The sequence below is a fragment of the Notechis scutatus genome, chromosome 1 (genome assembly GCF_049901735.1).
Source record: "Notechis scutatus isolate UNSWTSFEM ecotype Mainland chromosome 1, rNotScu1.2, whole genome shotgun sequence".
NCBI lineage: Eukaryota > Metazoa > Chordata > Lepidosauria > Squamata > Elapidae > Notechis > Notechis scutatus.
Genome location: NC_142009.1, coordinates 127,080,529 through 127,102,738, shown reverse-complemented (window position 1 = coordinate 127,102,738; position 22,210 = coordinate 127,080,529). Strand labels below are relative to the sequence as shown.

General features: G+C 37.1%; 1 protein-coding gene across 19 annotated transcripts in view; it reads right to left on the bottom strand.

The window, feature by feature from the left end:
* The window catches only part of DST (dystonin), a 333,803-nt gene that overhangs the window by 188,446 nt on the left and 123,147 nt on the right, over positions 1 to 22,210 (bottom strand). For all 19 annotated transcript variants that reach the window (XM_087945546.1, XM_087945452.1, XM_087945460.1 and 16 more), the window contains one exon: positions 9,083 to 9,249. In XM_087945546.1, coding sequence (XP_087801672.1) covers positions 9,083 to 9,249 — 167 coding nt within the window. The remainder of the gene's footprint in view (positions 1 to 9,082; positions 9,250 to 22,210) is intronic.

The window sequence follows — 22,210 nt, the reverse complement described above, 5'->3', positions numbered from 1 at the left end:
GCTAAGTGAGGTGGTTGTTAAGTAAGCCACACCAACTTTTACAACCTTTATTACAGAGGTTGTTAAGCAAATCATTCGTATTATCATGTGCTTGTTAAAAGCAAATTCAGGCTTCCCCCATTGCCCCAATTTGGTCATGTGACTATGGGGACTGAGCAATGGTCATGTGAAGACGAGTGGTTAAGTCTGAGAACAGGATATTCTGAGCACTGTTGTGACTTTGAATGGCCGCTAAACAAATGGTCCTAAGTTGAGTGCCACCAGTGTAGCTGAAAAAAAAAAAAAACCTAAATGAAAAGGGCTTCATTCTCTTGACTGGTATTTGTTCAACATCCATCACTCACATTTACATAGCAAACAGGGTGCCAGTTGTACTGTATGGAATCCACTTGACTCCACCTGAAATTTTGTTTCTTTTCTCAGTCTGAAAGCTTTAATGTTAAGTGATCCCCTGCAGCAGAAAAGTGGAATATTCAGTGAAGCAAAGCTTACAAAATTTCTCTTCCTGGGCAGAGCTTTTATTTCCCTGCTCCGAGAAAAAACAAGAATAAGTTGCACAGTAGAAAACAGCAAGCAGAAACTTGAAGGTGCACATAATAGAGGCCTTCTTCCTTTCAAATGTATCCTGTAGCAATCCAAGGCTTGACACTTAGTAATATTTTGTTTCTGCCCCATTTTGTAGCTAGAGGCAACTGACATGCTGCGGCAAATGTTGGCATCCTTGATTCTCCTATCCTGAAGGAATGTATTCAAGTTAGATCTTGATAGCCTACAACATGTTTTAACAATTGCCATAGTACAGCGCGTACAGCCCTTGCCTTGTGGGCTGGCATGAGACCAATGTTCCAGACCAAACCTCTGTTATATATGACTTGTTTGCCTTAAAGCAAGACTTGCATCTTGCAAACTTTCCCCACCTAAAATTCTTTGCCTTGACTTCTGCCATGTTTTAATGGATCTGGCAGCTCACACAGCTCTGTTTGCCTCACAAAATCTGGGAAGCGTGATCTCCACTTCTAAATAGCTTCTCTTCCTCTTCTCTACTTCTTCGCTACTGGTTCTCATCGGAAGCTCACCTTACAGAGCCAAAGAGCTTCTCAGCAGGGCCAAAAGGCTCTGAGTTAATCTCTCATCTGCTCAATACAATTGCAATCTCTTGAGCTAGGATTTTTATTATTTCACTGCTGCAGATAATATTCCCACGTTTTTCAATAGCATTCCTGTAGTCTCCAGCTATGTCTGCTGCACAACAAGACCAGGTGTGCTTGCTGCTTAATCAGTTTATTATAAGCTATGTCTTTTTTTTCCCTGTGCACTTCCAATTTTCTTTTTATTGCCACACAATACTTTCATGGCTGATATTTATTGTTTTCATACGGTTTTCCTGACCGTTGGCTTAGGCATTTCAAAAAAACTGATGAAAAGCTTTACTTGATAAACAAGACACATTCCATATTCATGAGGCTATGTGCATTTTTATATCATGTGCATAAAACCTATTCAAACTTGCTACATATAGATTTCATCCTCAAGTGAAAGGAATAATGAGTAATAGTATTTTTCTGCATTCAAGCCTTCTAAGCTTAGCTTTTTCTACCATTACCTTATACATTTATACTTTTGGGGGTGGAAGGAAATCCAACCTGATTCATTTGAAAGCCTTTCCATAATATTTTCCTGGTGAGGTTTTTACAAGATAGGTTGGCAGGTCTTAATTCAACTCTCCCCATTTTTGTGGGATTGGGACCTCAAAGCAAGTACTGGACCATATAAAATGAGACATATTCCAAGAAGCAAAAATCACAAAATTCCACCTTACTTATTGAAGAGATGTTGTGTGATTAAAGTCACTGGAAAAGGCAATGGTAAAAAGGAATCAAGGCGGCCAAAAATCATGGTAGCTAGCAAGCCAATACCAGCCGGAGAACTGGAGAACTGGTAGCGGGAATTTTAAGTAGTTCAGAGAACTGGCAAATACCACCTCTGACTGCCCTTGTGCCCATCTATTCTCTGCCTCCCGAGTCCCAGCTGATCAGCTGGGTCTTCTTTTTTTGCCCTGCACAGGAGAACCGGAGCTAGAAAGCAGATTAGTGGGATGGGATGGGGAGGGAATGGGATTTTGCAGTAACCTTCTCTTGGAGTGGGATGAGAATGGGGATTTTACAGTATCCTTCCCCTGCCATGCCCACCAAGCCATGCCACGCCCACCAAGCCACGCCCACAGAAGCAGTAGTAAAAAAAATTTGAATCCCACTGAGCCAGAGCATAAAATAACTGAAAGAAGCTATACAAAATTGGAAAATGTGGAGGGAAAGAGAGAGGGAGAGAGGGAGGGGGAGAGTGTTGCTTCATAGCATTGAGAAGCAATCACAATCAAGATCACGTGAAGTGTTAGAACCACCCTATAATACCCTGGTGACACCATACTTGGAATATTACATCCACTTTTGGTCACCACAAGCCAAGTAACAATTCTCTCAAACTAAATACTCTGCAGAATAATTGTGTCTTAATTTCATTTTTAAAAAACAAGACAGAGGGCGTTAATCAAATCTCTGGTACAACCTTCTCATGACCAAAAATTTCCCCACTGGTCTTCTTTCTCCTAAATTTTATATGTAGGGGGAATTCTTAATATTCCTAGATGAGACGTTCAGTCAGAACTGGTTTATTCTAAAATTCTATTTAAAGAAGACTGTCCTGGAGATATCTGGAGTCAAGCCAAGAAGTATTTTATAGTTCAAAATCAACATTCTGAATTGTATTCAGAATCCTACTGGAAGCTAGTTTAGCATCCACAATATCAGAGTTAAGTGGCTACAGAGGACAATACATTTTACAGTAACTGTAACTGCAAAATAGCCTTCAAAGGCAGAACCTTGTAGAGTTCATAATAGTCTATTCACGAAAGCACAAGTTCACGAGTTCACAAGTTCACTAAAATTCACGAAAGCACAAGTTACTATTGCACAGGCTTCTCTCTTTAACCAGAGCTTGATTGGACCAATTCAAGGACGACAAGGAAATCAATAGCTATTGAAACTGACAGAATGATCTTTTTTTATATAGAAGATAAAAAGGAAAGGAAAGAGAAGTGAATCCTGCAAACCCTAGAAGGAAAAGACCACTAATGCAAGCTCTCTTCACTTTCCCTGCTGACAGATTTAGGAAAGAAGAGAATCCTTGTTAATGCTGTGTCCCCTTCTCCTACTTTCCAAAGCAATTATGAAAGCTACCATGATTGATGATATTAAGGCTTACTAGTTCTAAGGGGATTAGGAAGAACATACTCTCCCCACCAAAAAAATCACAATAAAACTCAACAAACCATGTATTATGATTCATACCTTTTGGTGTATCTTACCTAATTTCTCTCAATTGCCCTTAAACATTTTCTGTATGCTGACTGTTTACACATATTTATTTAGAAGTAATATTGCCTATTTCTAAGGGAATCCCAAAATTTTATCTGCTGTTCAATACCAGGATCGTTGGAATTGAAACAATAAGACAGAAAAATGCTGGAGAGGCACAATGTGGTTTTATTTGATTAAAACTGTGTGCTTTCTGGAGATACACATGGTCTTTTTGTATTTTGTTATGATGTTGTAGCACAGTTACTAATATGAACCAATACTATACTGAAATAGGATAATTATCTTTAGATTCCTAAGAGGAGCTCAAATTGTGCCAACAAATTACATACAAATGCCAAATTGACCTTCTAGATATCACCAATTCTAGAAATTTATTATACATATATATTTAGTTTAACTTATTTTATATATTTTTAAAAATATCATAAAAATGTAATCCCAAAATCTCACTGATTTATGAGAAAACATACATACATATTTGCTATTCTATAACATAAATTAAAATTAAAACAGAACAATGAAAAAAGCTTCCAAAAATGCATTTTAACTTTTTTGGAAGTAAACTATATTTTGTCTATTCCTATTCCATCTCAATCAAGTATTTAGGATGGGACAGAATTGCACCCCTACAAAATAACATAAAGTAACTGAATTGAATGCTATCAATAACCCGCTGTTCCAGTTTAACAAGAAGACAGATATACCTATTACAGAAGACCCATGGCAACAGGTTATACATGTCTTGTAATACCAATCTTCTTAACGATGTTCAACTTCAGGTATTACTATAAAACTACCAGATAAAAAACATACCTGATATGTAATAACAATTTGATATTTTATTGTTGCTGTTCCACCAGTGACTAACTTATTACAAATTCATTTTGTGCAAATTTTTATTCTATCTTTATCGAATCAATGACTTTACTACAATCCTTCCAATTTGTCAGAAGTGCTATGTAAGATTTTATTTAACATTTATAATTTCAGAGATACAGCATTGAGATGAAACAACCATGGAGACAAAATAGTTCAGGGAGGAATTTCTGTTGGCTTGAGCAATAAAAATAGCCCCAACAATTTTCTGAAAGCAATTATATATTAATGTATGTATGTATGTATGTATGGTATTTACGTTTATATATTCTAAATATGCACAGAAAAGTGAGATTCAAAAAAGACAGGATAAATAAAGAACATGTTTATTCAAGGAACACTTTCTAAAACACCAAAAGACCTAAACTTAATCCACTCATAGTCTAAACTTAAATGCCAACGCTTGCAGTTCTTCTGCAGTGTAGCCTTTACAAGAAAAAAGGGAAAATCATGTAGAGATCAACAAATGTTAACTTGTTACCTCTTCTATTCCTTCCACTCACTATAAATAGTTGGCTGCTTGTTCCCTTCCCCTATAAAAACAGTTAACAAGCTACCAATATTTTAAAAGTTTTTCACATCTGGGAACATGATCTCTGTTATCCTGTCATCTGATGACAAGGAAACAACCACTGTGATACCAGCCTCCAGGAATGTCTTCAGTTCCCATAAAGGACAGTTTTTAACTCAGAGTTATGTTTATCCCCATTAAAAACCACAGAAAAGATTTTTAGAGGTCACCATGGAATGTGAACAGAAATGTCCAAATGTTATCTTATTTGGTCTCGAAGACACCAATGAATCAGACGACATCACCAAAGTTCGTGATATCATAAGCAACTCAAATATAACAAACATCTCTCCTGAAGATATCATTGAAATAACCAGAGATGGCCCTGAGTACAAATACAATGACGGCTCTGTGGCCCCAAGATTTTGTAGAGTTGTATGCAAAAATGAGTCCAGCAAACGCATATTCATTCATACAATAAATGCCATTGCAAAAACCAATCCCAACCACAAAAAACTTCACTCAAGACCAGACTTATCCATACTGCAAAGAATCCACTCCCGTGAACTCCGTGCAGAACTCAAAAACCGTCTAGACAATGGAGAAAAGGACCTATACATTGACTATAGAGATGATTGCATCAAAAGAAAGTCACACAACCCACAACTCCGCATCCAACCCCACCCCATCCAATCCAACATCACTCAAAACTAGGCACGCATGCCCCTAACTACCTCTATTCCAAATGCAAGCTTAAATGCAAGCTACTCAATGCAAGAAGCCTTGTAAATAAAATATCTGAATTTCTCCTCTTATTAAATACGGCTAAATTCGACATTATATTTGTCTGTGAAACATGGCTCAATGCATCTCTCCCTGACTCTATTACCATAGTAAGAGACTATCATGTTTACCGATCTGATCGTGAAATCCATAGAGGAGGTGGTGTTGTTATCTTCTATAAAAAGTCCCTACATCTAAAAAACATCCAAGTTACCCAGGAGCTTGCTATTCCTGAGACCATCGTCTGTGAACTGTCCTTAAATATCACATTTTGGTTCTTACTATGTTACAGAGCCCCTGATTATGACATCAAACATGCAAACAAGCTAAATACACTACTAACACGGGCAGCATCCTGCCCACACACTTTTATCTTTCTTGGTGACTTCAATCTACCTCACTAGACTTAACAACTGCCTCGATCTCATTTTCTGCAATAGTTTGAATTCAATTTATGGAATACAAATTAAAGAACCCTTTTCCAACAGTGACCACAACATGATTGACTTTTGTTTCAACATACATCCAAACAAAAATCATCACAACAACGGAATCCCCAATTAAAACTTCAAAAAAGGCAACTATGATCTTATAAACAATGATCTCTCATCTCTTGATTGACAATTTCTATTCACTGGACACAATACTGTAGAAGACCATTACAACATATTTTTACTTGAAGTCAAAAGAGTTATCAAACTATATGTACCATTAACAACTCCCAAAACCAGAAAAAACAAATTACCCATAACAATAAGGAAGCTTCAATCCAAAAAGAAATCACTTTGGCGGAAAAACAAATCTGGTCACGTTGCCAACGTCAAAAGCCGATACAAAAATTTATGCCACCAGATAAAAACTGAATGCACCAATTATCACATTAAACAAGAAGAAAACCTTCTATGCACCAGTTCCATCCACGCTTTCTACAATTTTGTAAACAACAAACTAAAAGACTCAAGGTCCATCCCACCCTTGATAGGACCTGATGGTAAAGACTGCAACGACGACACTATTAAAGCCAACCTCTTTAATACATTCTTTGGCTCAGTATTTGTAAACAGCAATGGATCATGCCCAGTATTTCCTTGTCAAACCACAGACAACTACAATGATCTAATACATATCAATTTTACAGAAGACAATGTTGAAAAAGCACTACGCAATCTAAAACCATCTCTATCTATTGGACCGGATGGAATGTGTGCCTACTTCTTAAAAAAGCTATCCACTGCCATAGCCGAACCAGCTTCTTGGCAGCTCCTTGCTGAAACTATGGTCACAAGCCACGGTCATCTCCATCTTCAAAAAGGGAGACCCCAGCCTAGTTGAAAATTACAGACCAATCTCTTTATGCTGCATCACCTGTAAAGTCATGGAATCTATTATTAACCAATCCATTATCCTCCACTTAGAAACAAACAACCTACTCTCTAATAAACAATGTGGTTTCAGGAAAAAACTATCATGTAATTTGCAACTCTTACACTGCAAAAACATATGGACTACACAACTCGATCAGGGGAAAGCAATAGACACAATCTACATAGACTTCTGTAAAGCCTTTGATTGAGTGGTACATGACAAACTACTCCTAAAACTAAAATCTTACGGTATCTCTGGACACCTGCATAACTGGATAGAAGCATTCCTGTCAAACAGACAACAAATGGTCAAAATTGGGAGCATCCTATCAAATTCTGTACCTGTCAACAGTGGTGTCCCCCAAGGCAGTGTTCTAGGACCAACTTTTTTCATACTCTACATAAATGACCTGTGATCATATCAAGAGCAATTGCGTTCTCTTTGCTGATGATGTAAAGCTATTCAACACCACAGACAATACTGCTACCCTTGACTATGTATCAGAATGGTCAAACAAATGGCAACTTCAAATCTCAACAAATAAATGCTCTGTCTTACATATTGGCAAAAAAAATCAGAAAATAAAATACAGCCTGAATAGTCAAGACCTTGTTGACAATCCAAACTCTGTCAAGGATCTTGGAGTACTCATCTCTAATGACCTAAGTGCTAGAGCCCACTGTAACTACATAGCCCAAAAGGCATTAAGAGTTGTTACCCTAATCCTACGTAGCTTTTTCTCTGGTAATATCACACTAATAACTAGAGTATACAAAACATTTGCTAGACCAATAGTCGAATACAGCTTATCAATCTGGAAACCACATTACGTATCTGATATTAACACAGTTGAGAAAGTCCAGAAATATTTCACAAGAAAAGTTCTCCACTCTTCTACTCATTGCAGAATACCTTATGCCACCAGACTCGAAATTCTAGACCTAGAAAATCTACAACTATGCCGCCTTTGGTCCGATCTAAGTATAGTATATAAAATCATACATTGCAATGTCCTACCTGTCAATGAATACTTCAGTTTCAACCATAACAACATAAGAGCAAACAATAGATACAAACTCAAGGTTAATCGCACCAAACTTGATTGCAGAAAATACAACTTCAGCAACAGAGTGGTCAATGTTTGGAATACTCTACCTGACTGTGGTTTCTTCCCCAAACCCCAAAAACCTTAACCTTAGACTGTCTACTATTGACCTCACCCCTTTCCTAAGAGGTCTGTAGGGGGCATTCATAAGCGCACCAATGTGCCTACCGTCCCTGTCCTATTGTTTCTTTTATTTTTTTTCTTATATGTATCCATGTATTCATAACTATGTTTTACTTATACCTATTATCTTGTAAGCAATTGACAAAAATAAATAAATAAAAATAAAATAAAATAAACTTGATTCTGACAACCTGATGTTCTCAACTAGTGAGCACCTTTGAGCTGCCTCTCTCTGGCTTCTGAGCTATCATCAGACATTGCTCAAAAATCCTCAAACACATCCTTAAAGACCCTGTGTCATGCTTTTAAAAATGCATAAATATAATTAGAAGCTGAGCTTCTTAAACTATCATGAAACCTTGATTTAATCCACCCCTATTTAGCAGATTTTTGGATGTAACAGACTACTGTTCTATATAAAAATGCCCCACCCCGCACCCCGCAGAACAACAATTTTCTCTGCATCTTAGGTAGTACAAACAAGGCAGTTAAATGTAGATAAAATTTAACTTTAATTCTATAATATCCACCACAATATATGCCTTTCACTATGGCTTCATGACGCAAATCAGACTTTCAAATTTAACAGATATTTAGGTTCAACAAATTCTATCCAAATGATTTGTTATAATGAGGTTTCATTATGCTTCCTATACCTTGGTATTATGCATTTTAGATTTTTTTTTGCTGAGATTTTGACCCTCATTTGGACAACAATATTAAGACCCAGGAAGGCAAATTCCGAATAATGTGACATATAAGGTATGACATCACAGTCTTTAAGTTGATTATCTCTGATTCCAAAAGACCATTGTCTAATTGCTACAATGTATGATGCATGCTTTACGAAACAAACCTCAGGTTGTAATGATAAATCTTTGTAACTTTCTAATTTCTCAGAATAATTATTTCCACATACATTTTTAACAAAAGTGCAAATACCTGTATTTATGAATGATGGCATTAAATAGTTTCCCGTCCCGCCAACAGGTAGTGAAATTTTCACAACGAACTCCAGCACAACCTTCCGTTATCTGTTGTGTCCAAAGAAGCAACCGCTCTTTAGCAGACATATCCTCTGACTCTCCAGTAACATGGATATCAGAAATCTGTATGAAAATAGGATAGATCACTCAAATGAATACAGAATAAAATTACTAATACAATCAGCCATACCTGATGTTTTCCCCAATCTACTAATATTAGAGTGGAGAACATATCATTACTGTTGAAAGAGTTGAAATAACTCCAAGTACAATCTTGATTTGTTGGAACAAAATTTCCAAATGCCACAAATACCTCAGCAACATTCACTGAAGAAAGCAATTATGCTTGGAAGAATTAATGGTAAAAGGAAACCAGGCTGCCAAAGATGACTGGACACAATCAAAGCTGACACCAGCCAGAGGCTAGAACAGTGATGGCTAACCTTTCTGTCATCGCATGCCGAAAGTGCATGCATGCCTGCAACCATAATGCAATGCACGTGCAACCCCACCGTGCAACCCCAGCCCTGCATGTGCATGGAACCCCCCCATGCTCCCCGACCCTGCACATGCGCACCTGTCTCCCACATGTGCCCCGCCCCGCATGCATGAGCAGCAGATACCCAAAAATCAAGTGGATGGCAAGAGGCACGTGCACATGCGCAGTGGAACTGAGCTGGGGCAACGGCTCGTGTGCCCGCAGAGGTGGGTCTGCATGCCACTTCCGGCACACGTGCCATAGGTTCGCCATCACCGGTCTAGAATAACTCAAAGAAGCAGTGCAAGATCAGAAGGCATAGAGACACCTGGCCCATAAGATCACCAAGAGCCTAACATGACTGAATGGATAATATCATCATCTTCACCTTAGCAAAAAAGCCTGTAATGCAGCTGAATTGATTCAAGAGCCTCCACTCTGCTGTAGACAGATGCTCCTCATTTAGCAACCAAGTTCTATTCCAGCAACCAGATCATCAAGGGAAATTGTTGTTAAGCAAACACAGCAGAGATCAAGAGAAAGATGCGTGAAGGTCACTAGTTGTGTCTGTCTCATTCAGATAAAATTGTTACTCTCTTCTTGTTATTCCCACACTGGCATGCGTTGTTTGTCAGGTGCACCAAATTTGGTTGCAAATTCATACACTGGACAGAAAGTGATTTTTTTAAAACACTTTTTATTAGTGCTGCATTTGCAAACGGTCACTAACTGAGATGGTCACTAAACAAGGAATGGCGTACTAGGGAAAGGTACTAATTCAAGACTACCCCTGGGTGGATAGTCACTAGGAGTCAGATGGTATATGCATTTTTTATTATTATTAACACATGGGCCGTAAGCTGATGATTCATCAGAAGGCAAGCACAATGAAATTCTCCTACTGTTTGTCAGGTAATTTAAGAGCATAATTCAGATAAAATACATTAGAGCATAATGTACATAATGTAAGAACAGGAACAGTAGGCCTAAAGAATTCAATGGAACATTATCTTGAGAGAGCAAGGCAATTGGAATAGTGCCAGCAATATATGTTAACATGAAGTAGAAAAACATTTTTGGGTAATAATTTCCTGTCTTTTTAGAAAAACCAGGGTGAAACTCTCCGCCCCTCTAGTTTTTATAGCACCGTTTGATGATAGCGTAAGAATTCTTTTTTTTTTCAATGGTTGAAATGAAGTTCTTTGAAGATGAAAGAAAAAGAGATTCTGAAATATGTAGCTAAGAAATATAGTTCATTTGTCAGTAGAGAATTTACTGCTTTAAAATATTCAGGAGGATTTCTCCTTGGAAAATCATATCACTTCAAAGCCTTTCAGCCTGATGCGGCTAACAGAATAGGATACAATTTACAGTACCATTTTTTAAGGTTTACCTTTTTATCTGTTAAGTGACAGCACTTAGAAGACTTCAATTGATCTCCGATAGATTAAGTTAATATTTAAGTGGAAGATTACTAGGAAAGTTAGAGATGAAGGCTAGATTGACAAATTGCAGAAGTAACCCCCCCAAAGACAAATCATTTCTGTTCTGATGCCAAGAAAGCTATATGAGTAAGTTATCAGAAGTCAAACTTCCCTTAAAGATGGTTTACTGTTTTACCTTTATATGCACAGGGAGATTTAACCTCTGACAGACATCAAAATAATAACAACAAAAATTCTTTCCTCTTGCTCACACCCTAACATAGAATAGAATAGAATAGAATAGAATAGAATTATTTATTGGCCAAGTGTGATTGGACACACAAGGAATGTGTCTTGGTGCAAATGCTCTCAGTGTACATAAAAGATACATTCATCAAGAGTCATAAGCTACAACACTTAATAATAGTCATAGGTGCAATAAGCAATCAAATCATACTAGGACACAGTCAGTAAAAATCATTAGGATCCAAGCAACAAGGTTACAGTCATACAGTTACAAGTGGGAGGGGAGGGTTGATAAGCAGTGATGAGAAGATTAATAGTAATAGTAGAGCAGACTTTGTAAATAGTTGGACAGTGTTGAGGGAATTATTTATTTAGCAGAGTGATGGTGTTCAGGGAAAAAACTATCCTTGTGTCTAGTTGTTCTGGTGTGCAGAACTCTATAGCATTGTTTTGAGGGAAGGAGTTGAAACAGTTTATGGCCAGGGTGTGAGGGATCTGTAAATATTTTCACATCCCTCTTTTTGACTCATGCAGTATACAGGTCCTTGATTGAAGGCAGGTTGGTAGATATTGTTTTTTCTGCAGTCCTAATTATCCTCTGAAGTCTGTATCTTTCCTGTTGGGTTGCAGAACCAAACCAGACAGTTATAGAGGTGCAGATGACAGACTCAACAATTCCTCTGTAGAACTGTATCAGCAGCTCCTTGGGCAGTTTGAGCTTCCTGAGTTGGCGCAGAAAGAACATTCTTTGTTGTGCTTTTTTTGATGACGTTTTTGATGTTAGGTATCCACATGTATTTGGAAATGCACAATCTTTGCCATAGGAAGAATGATCAAATACTGGATGTCTAAATCAGTTATGTAATGGTTATGGATGCTGAATTGAAAACTGGAACATTCTGAGTTCTAGTCCTGCCTTAGGCAAAAAACAGCTGGTGACCTTGGGTCTTGGTGTCTCTCTCTCTTCCCCCCCAAGTAGGAATTGCGCAATCCCCATGGTCACATGATCAACATCCAGACACTTGGCAACTGAATCATATCTATGACAACTGCAGTGCCTTGGAGTCACGTGATCACTTTCGCCACCTTCTGACAAGCGAAGTCAATGGGGAAGCCAGATTCACGTAATAACTATATTACTAAGTTAACAACTGCAGTGATTCACTTAACAACTGTGGCAAGAAAGGTTGTAAAATGAGGCAAAACTCACTTAACAAATGTCTCACTTAGCCATAGGACTTTTGGGCTCAATTGTGGTCATAAGGCAAGGACTATCTGTATTCTAGATCAATGTATTCTACAAGTATGTATCACATTTTCCTTTCCCTTATGCCTTTTTAATATAGTTAACAGCAAAGCCATTCCCCTATATTCTGATAAAAACTGAACTGAAGGAAGCATCTTCTTTACTGCTCAGTGCAATAAGAAATGGACTAAACCTTTGGCCTATTTTACAGCTGAATGACATTTAACAACTGTGTACATCGGAAACAACACGGGAGAACCAATTGCTTCCTCTTCAGAAGTGACTTTTGGAAGCAGCAGAATTCTCAAGACTGTCAGTCACTTCTGCATTCACTCATGGAAATGGCATGCACCAGCAACCCAAACAAAAGGAAGGAATTTGAATTTAAATTGCAATTGCTAAAGATTTGCTAAGGTGCCAAGCCCAGGCTCATGAAGTGGATTGTACTTCCAAATGTCTCTAAATTACTCTTCTCCCTCACCCTTACAACTGTCTTCAATGCACAAGGTTTATCTTTCATCCCCTTTAATACAATGGAGGATGTTCATCAGAACTTCATGCAATTAAAACCAGATCTTCCGCCACTAAGGACAAACAGCAAATGGAAAATGTGGGAGAATCCCATGAGGTCAGTTTGCTTCACAGGGTAAAAAAAAAGCAATCACTCTCTTCTAAGAGAATTCTTTCATCTTTTCTCTCTATCCAAAACGATGCTCCAATTTAGGGATAGGAGAGGGGAAGCTGGGGGAGGAATTAAAACTCTAGCTTTTCTTTTCCCACCCTCCCTAGTCCCACAGACATATGGGAGAGAAGGAAATAAGTCTGCGAACAATTGGTTAGATTAGATAGAAAATTAAAGCAAAACCCTGCTTTCTGCAGATATACTTGACGGCTTGAATTCTCTTCCCTCTTTCAACTCATCAAAAATCACAACAGCAACAAAACTAAAAATTAATTCTTTCGCATAAGCAATCCTAGTTTACAGTATATAATTCTTTCCGGGTCTTTAACATAATATTTCTCCTGGCTTACTTATTGGGAGCTAGGCCTATGAGAGGGATTTGATAAAGAGCCTGTTTTCTTTTAACAAGCATTATTCCAATAAGCTACTTGAAATGTTCGGTTTTGGAGGGTTTTTTCCCCATGGAAATCTGGGAGGCATGTAATGAAATTATAACCTTGAGCACAGCAATAATCGCTCATATGTTGACTAGCAGTGTCAAACAGAAACCTTTTGTAGGAAATTAACAGCCACCCCTTTCCTAGAAAAATGAAATATCCTAGGAAATATTAAAAAGGCAGAATATTTCCCCTAAAAAGAGTAGAAACTCAGAAACAGAAATTCACCTCAGAGAGGCAGAAACTCACCCCCCCACACCTTTGCTAATGGACAATTAAGGCCTAGGCCAGAGTAGTCTACATAATAAAGGCCTCTACCCATCTCACCACCTGGCCTGAGAAGAGTGTATCAGCCAAAACTCAGGTGAAGACATGTGGTCCAGACAAAGCCTACAAAGTTAGTTAAGACCCCCGCCCCTGGAAGTCTGACAGCCAATGAGATACATTTCTTACACAGGAACAGGAAACACTAAGGGGAGCTCAACAGTGGGTATGTAAGGGTCTCTCGGCATCTTGGCCTGCCCTTCTTTTCCTTCGTCCAACATCTTGAAGCATGTGATCATCCTTTTCACTTTGGAGCTTCAAGCCATGTGGTCCTGTCCACCATTAAACCATCTTTCCAAACAGCCTCCATGTTTTCCAGTGTCTTTTTCCCCACTTGGAACTGAACCCAGAAGGATAATTCTGCCAACACTTTGAAACACAGAGAAGCACTTTCTAGTGGCAACAGCTATTCAACAATGACTATGATGGGAGATGATGGATTCTCATTTTTAGTAGAAACTGGTAAGCCACCCTTGGGGATATGCTGTAAGTGTAAGTGTGCACTTGGCAGGGGGTTAGGTTTTGTGCCCCCAAGATTCCTTCCAATCTTTACATTCCATGATTCTAATTCTATAATCCCCTCTGATTTATCCTGAAGCAAAAGGATTTTTTTTTAAAAAAAAAAGCAAGTTTCTCTTGCCCTGGGAAAATGCTGCACAAGTTGCTAATGGGCACGGTTGACAAGGGACAAGCATTCAGGATGCATTTTGCAACTCAAAGCTTTTTGAAGGGTAATTTAAACAAATTCATAAATCTTTGCCCTTTGATCACGCCATCATAAAATAATGCACTAATAATTCACTGCTGCCCTGAGACAGGATTCAGTTTCAGGTATCACTTGGGCAAGGGTTAAATCACATGGAAATGATTCAGCTCAGACCTTTGGAGCAAAGTACAGAAGGAATAGCCATTTACAAAGGCCAAGGCTCAAGATATTTACCTTGTAGGAAAAGCCCATGCTAAAAGAGAGAGAGAGATATAGCTTGAAACAAAAATGTATATGACCGAAAAAGTGAGGGGGTTTTGTGTTGCTGTTGTTGTTGTATCCATACAAGAACAGGATATTTCTCATCTTGGAATTAGATACATGTAACTCTTGCATAAAGGCCATTCACTTGTATATCGTGCATCAAAGCTAACAGTATAAGAATAATTAAATGACCACATATGAAGAAAAAATTGTGATGTTATTATGTTTACCTCAAAGGAAGAAAACCTTGCATTTTATATTATCCAGTAAATGGAAGTTTGACAGGGAGGACAAAAACTTAGCCATTAGCATATTGTTGGCAAATTTAAGGGAAAAAAATCTCATTTAAAAATGCATATTGGGGAACTAATCTCCTAATCTTCCTTTCACATATAGGTTATGTATGACAGCAAAGCCCTGCCTACTACTCTACTCATTCTCTCTAAGAGAGATGGGTGGTTCCAAAGCGTGATGAATAAACTGAAGCTTAATGGGATGGTAACAACAGCATACCCCAAATCCCCTCAGAGCTTACACATATTTGGGATGCAGAGCTTTTGCACTGTATTCCCTCAAGTAAAGCAACATATTCAATAAGCTCAGTGCACACAATTTAGTTGAAAGATATTCAAAGTATGACAGAGGTAACTGCTTTTAAGAGGGGCCTGATAAAAATGTTTTATATTATGTTATTTTTCAAAATATAAAAAATTCATTGGAACCATTATTCCAAATCTCAGCAAAACACAATTGGGATTTTTAATTTAATGGAATTTTCAGCATGCAAGAGCCAACAAAAGCTTTGCTAACCCAAATTAAATACTATAAAGTCTCCTTTATTTTCTATTTTTGCCTATCACTTTATATTGGTTTAATTCTGTAGCATATTTACCTTGCTCGTGTTGTGTAAAATGGTGGAAGTTGCATTTTCCACTGAAAAAGGCAAAGCTTCAGAATAAGGATATACTTGCTGTGAACATTTCTGAGCATGACATTCCAATTGATGCAAATTATATTTATTTTTCCATTCTGAGGCATCCCCCACAGTTCTAAAATGATCCTTGTTTAACGCATCATCTCCAGAGTGTTTGCTTGACCTGGGCTCTTTTTTCAAATGAAGCAGTTCTCTGTTTTTCTGGAATGCTAATTGTTTTAGGATCCCCCCACAGAAATATTCCCCTTCCTTTTTTTCTGGGTTTACCCCTATTTCTTTCAGCAGCGTTTTTCCTTTCACTTCTGCCTTACCAGCAGTTCTTTTATAAGCATCATCTCCAGTGCATGAATTACTGATGATCGCTGTTTTAAAAAGATCAGCTGCAACTTTGTTACTCACAAACCGGTCAGTTCTTTCCGTCAGAAACTTCTGTGCAACAGACTTATCCAATGACAGTTCCCGGGAATATTTTGCTCCCTCTGTAGAATTCTTTCTTTTGCTTTCTTCTTTTCCACTTTTTTTCTTACTGTTTTCAGGGGGCTTTTCTTCCCATTTCCTTTGAGAACTTCTCGTTAAGAACTTTCTTCCGGGAGATTGTTTTGAAGGACGTAAAGGAGCTCTCACAGGATCCAAACTCTTTTCTTCTTTGTCAGTCCTGACACATCCACAGAGATTCCCCATTTGGTTCAGAATGTCTCACAGCTACATAGATGTGGCCATTAGGCTGACATGAATATAAATATTTCTAGATAGAGATACAGCCTTTCTGCTAATAGCCTGATTATCTTTTAGCCTGCAACCCCGTCCTCAGGATGTAGCCATCTTGCTTATGAGAAATGCATACGCAATAAATGTTGTGGCACTGTTCCCAAGCTGGGCCTGTGTCTGATTAGACACTGAGGCTTATTTCTGGCCACCAATCCTCTTAAGCAAACATCACAGCCTCAGCACTAAACTGGAATGCCAACAACATTCTGAAGAAATGACATAATATATATTAGCAATAAAAGGCCCAGTGTAGATTTGAACTTTACCTCATTATGAACTAAACAAAAAGTCAAAACCAGTTTGAAACTCTTAACCAGCATTTAAGTTCAAGAGCAAATGCCACCATATTTAAAATACTTGATTCAAAAGACAACTTATAAAATCTGGTCATTAATGTGAGATATATTTTTCCCTCCAAGGAATAAAAAAAATGTGGGGATTAAGAAAGCACTATACAAGTGTCCAAACAAAAAGATTTTAAAATCCGATTTTGGTCAAAGATTTGAAAGAAAATAATATTATCTGCAAGATTTAGAAACTTAATTGTATCCTGAATATGTTTTAGGACACTGAATGTGCCTCCTTATTGATGGATTGGGTAGCCTTATTTTCCTTATTTGTATCTTGTCTTTATTATTTTTACAAATAATTCAAAAAGGTGAACATACTGTATCCAGCAGCACACTTTTCTTCTATTTTCCTGACAACACCCCTGTGAGGTGGGTTGGGCTGAAAAAGAGTGACTGACCATATCTCATACTTTTTAGTGTGATACCTTAACGTTACATTACATTACGTTTAATCTGGCAATATTCTCAAGATTAGAAGTCCTAACTTGCATAGAATAGCATGAGCATTTTTGAGGTATTTCAAAAGCAACATAAAAATAAATTGAATGCAACAGAATGAGATAAATGTGTATGATAAAGCAGGCAAGGGTAGGTAAAAGTATGAATGAGTGCTGAATGAATGTGCACTGAATAAATGAAGAGCATTGAAATGGTTTGTCAAACCGAGAGAATAAATGAGGATCAAACCACACAATTTATGAAGAGTGAATGGGTCATGGTGAAGGGGAAGATAAGAAAGTATTAGTTGGGTCAAGTTGATGAAATCTGTGAGTATATAGGTGAGAAGTTAAAGAACAAAAGTAATGAATGAAATGTTGTGTGAACAAAGTGAAAACAATAATTGTTCATGTATGCAGAATACAAAGGCAGAGTGAAGGTATATGTGAACTAATTTCTTTTTTCTTTCTGATAGAAGAGTATTTGTAGTTCAGGGTTGAACTGCGGGGTCTTTGATACTCCCTGAGATTTTTCCTTTCTCTTATCTGACTGCTCGTATTTCTCTAAAACATAGCAATCTGCAGTTCTTATATCTATCATCTTGGCATCATGCACATGCATTTAAAAACTTGTGGGCACTTTTTTGGACTTGAAAACGAGAAACATTTGGGAACTGTTGCTTACTTTTTAAGACAAATAAAGAGCTCATTGCCTTTGTTAAAGCAATTTGGTTATATAGGCTTGCAATTCTGTCATGTAGAAAACCCATCTGATGTGAGCTCACTTTTTTCATAGAGTTGCTGGATTTTATATCTTGAAGAAATAATATAAATACATAGATAAAAATGAAACAGAGAAAGTAATTTCTTGTTCAAAACTGAAGAAAGGTATAGAATACTCGGGTATCTTATGATTTATTTATCTTTATAATTTCTGTGCAAACTTCTCCCTTCTAATTTTTCTTTTTTATGCATGTTGTCTATGATCTCCAGCTAGTTTTACACATTCATGCCTATATAATACAGTACATACCCATCACATTATACCATTTTATGAGAAACAGTGCTATGCAAAGCACAGGGGAAAAAATAGTATGCCAAAAAAAAATATGAGCAGTATTTATGACCCAAACATATTTTCAACATTTTTAGTTCTTAAATTACAAGGCAAGTAAGAAATCCAAAGAACTCAGATTTCATATGGATGTGGTATGCTATTAGTAACTCTGGCAAGCTTCATTACATTTTATCTTCATCCTATCAATTAACCTTCAACTGGACACCAGATAAAAGTTTTCCTGATGGTGCTCACAAGAATCTTATTTGAGATCCCTTAGAGAAAAATTTAAGTCCCATTCTAGCAATTCCAATGCTGTGTGTGTCTGTGTGCATGTGTGTGGGAGAGTATCACTGAGTGTTCCATATGCAGAAAACAAATTGTTCTCAGTATATAAAAAAATGAGTTATATAAATATATGACATGGGAGTTGAACTCTTGATGATATAGTCCTACCTATTTAATGGATTGTAAACTCACAAGATTAATCATTTCTTTAATGTAGAAGCTGTTTCTATATTGCTATGCAACAATGAAAACCCTCTGTCACATTCAACACTCCTAAAATATAAAAATATGGTCTGATAATTCTGGATGCACTTTGTCTAGGTATCTCAGTCTGCACCATAATATGTAGCATTCTTGTGCATTATCTTGGTGGGGAAAAAACCTAAAAAATCATAATCATTGCTTAATGTAATTTACAAAATGCACAATGGGAAAAAAATGAGGGCCCAAATATTCACAACAGTCATATTATGAATATTTTGGGGCTACTAGCATGTACCAAATACACTATGTTGTAACAATAACATCAAAGGATATAATGATTTGATAAAGAAAAGAGAAAATATACCAAAATTACATTACTATCTATATTGTTAGGGGCAATATGCTGACTCTGTAAACCAGGGGTCCCCAAACCTCCGGTCCATGGACTGGCACCGATCTGCGGCGTGCCAGAAAGTGGGTCACGCAAACAAGCGAAGCCCCATCCACGGGATGCAGGCAACATGTGAAACCATATCCTCTCCAGTCCATGAAAAAACCTCTCTCCATGGAACCGGTTCCTGGTGCCCAAAAGGCTATGGGCCACTGTTGTAAACCATTTAGAGAGGGCTATAAAGTACAATGAAGCGGTATATAAGTCTAAGTGCTATTGCTAGTGCTACATACTGGTATATGTCATTACTTCATTTAATATTCAACACTAAAGACTAAACTGAACACCATATACTAAGATATGTATTGTAAGTTACCTGAAAAAAAACCCAGTGTGTACATGTATAGAAAATTAAGAGAAGAAACCCCATTTGAGCAAATTAAAAAAAATGAATGAATATTGCTGAGAAATGGTTTTTTTTCTTGTTGAACACTTCTATTTCTTTAATACTCTAAAAAATAATATGAAGATACTATCATGATTCAAAGAAGAATCATAATGTTTTTTTAAAACCTTTAAAAAATACTGATTATTCATAAGATTTTACTCTGCAGACAAGGAATGGGAATATGTAATTCTTAGGAGTTGAGGAAGAGATCATCGCTTTCCAGTTCATTTAGCATCTCATTCTAAGAACTTGAGAGGAAGAAGTGAAGCAAACAAGCAAAAAAATATTTTATAGAGGGACAAAATGGTTTGCCCAGGAATGAGCTCTTCTGATCTGTAACAGAAGCTTAGGAACTCAGGAACTGAAACAGCAAACAGGATGGAGTTGACAGTTATATTTATAGTCTCTTTACCTACACTTGTTTAAAGTATAAATGGAACTACCATTCCATACTAAAGCCAACAGGATTTAGACTCCCTTGGTGTATCAAATCTGCTTCCCTTGAGGAAAAATAAAAATAAAAAACCTTTTGCTTCTGTATTTTGCAGCTAAAACTGGCAGGATTCTCCAGTGATTTCTAGTCAGACAAAGCTGCCATTCCCCAGTTTACAATAAGTACTATTATGTACACATATACAATATATTCTATTATTCTTTGTTCCAGATTAATTGAATACGTGTCATGTTCAGTGCTCTCACTTCCACTATTCATCTTTCAAGAAAAAACAAATAAAAGTAATATCAACAGGAAGACTCAAAAGAGCAATATAAATTCTTGATTTATAATCTGTACTAGGATTTCTCAAACATCTGGCGATAATTTTGTCTCGATTAAAAACATTTCACCACTTACTTAAAAGATAATGTTTGTGCCAATTTATGTACTTTTTAAAAATGATTTGCCTTTTGAATGCATAGCCTAGATTTGTTCTGGTGAGTGCTCAAGATGGGTAGCAAAATTTAAAACAAATTTTAATATAAAAAATTGAAAATGCATGTTAGAATACCAATAAAATTATTACTGAAATCATACTAACAATTCAAATCCTGGCAAAATAGCTGAGAAAATAGGGATTAAGCACATCTCCCAAGGGAATGCCAGAAAGATGAAACTTAAGCCATAAGTTCCAAAGGGCCTTTCCTGCTGACCTTAATAACTGCATAGCTTCAAAGCAGGAGACACAAACTTGTAGAAAAGGTTAGGGCTTAAAAAGCCAACCCCTTATAACCAACTGCCCAATAACCAACTACCAACCAATGCAAATCTTTCAGTACAGGTGCTGTGTAGTCCCTGCACCTTTCATAGTTAACAGCCTAGCTAAATAATAAGAGATGGTTTATAAATGTACAAATAAAATATTGTTTTTGTCTTTTATGGTGTGGAGAGAAAAGCCTCTTTCAAGGAGGCACTCGTAATTTCTCTTGACTAGAAACGATAGCCATCTTTTGGATGATTTAACCAACCAAAAATATGAAAGTCAAACATCTACATACTCTCTCTATAATTCTAAACTTTCTACATATCCTCTCCATGCTCACATCTTTGATATCTGCATCCCCCAAAGAATGCATTATAGCTACAGTAATGAGCAGCTACCAAGTTAGAGCCTTATGGCGTGCAACAACTCCAAAGACCAAATTTAGATAGAACTATGCCATAAAAGACACATTTTTTCAGTTTGCTCCCAACTATTCCAGTTTTCTCTTGAAACAATCTGCTGAAGAAAATGCTGCAAAGTGCAGAAGGCCAAAGATGATGCACAGCAGAGAAACACGATGCTGCCCTATTGTGTGTGGATGCAACAGAGGAAAATATCTAAGCCTTTTTGACTGGCAAGGAGTTTAACTGGGTTTTCTTTATTCCATTCACAATTAACAGTCTCAAAATTATTCCACATGATTACAGCTAATAAACCATGCCTCCAAGTTCAAATCCTTAATAAACAAAAGGACTTGACCCACCTTCCCAAAAGGGAATAGGATGCCTAGAATTAATGCTATTAATAGTTTTAAGATCAGGAAATATTACTAACAAAAGTTGTAAGAAATTGCCCAAGCGTATCATCAGGATCAAGCAATTGAGCAATTACATCAAGCAATTTAACATTTCTCCTCTCTTGCACAGGTTTATCCTGGACAGGAATCAGGATTCACTCATCAAGAAGTGATCTGTCAATGACAACAGAAACACAAGATTCCTCTAATGGACAGAACTTTTTATGTACTCAATCAGACAGGCAAATCTTGATACCTCATATTTTTGGGACCTCTAAAAATGCTACCAATTAGTAAAATTTATTGTGACGTAAGGAGAACACTAAACATATAAATTAAGACCAATTATTTGTAATTGTTAAGGTTGGGGACTTGCACTGGAGAAATCCAGGTTTATGCAATCTG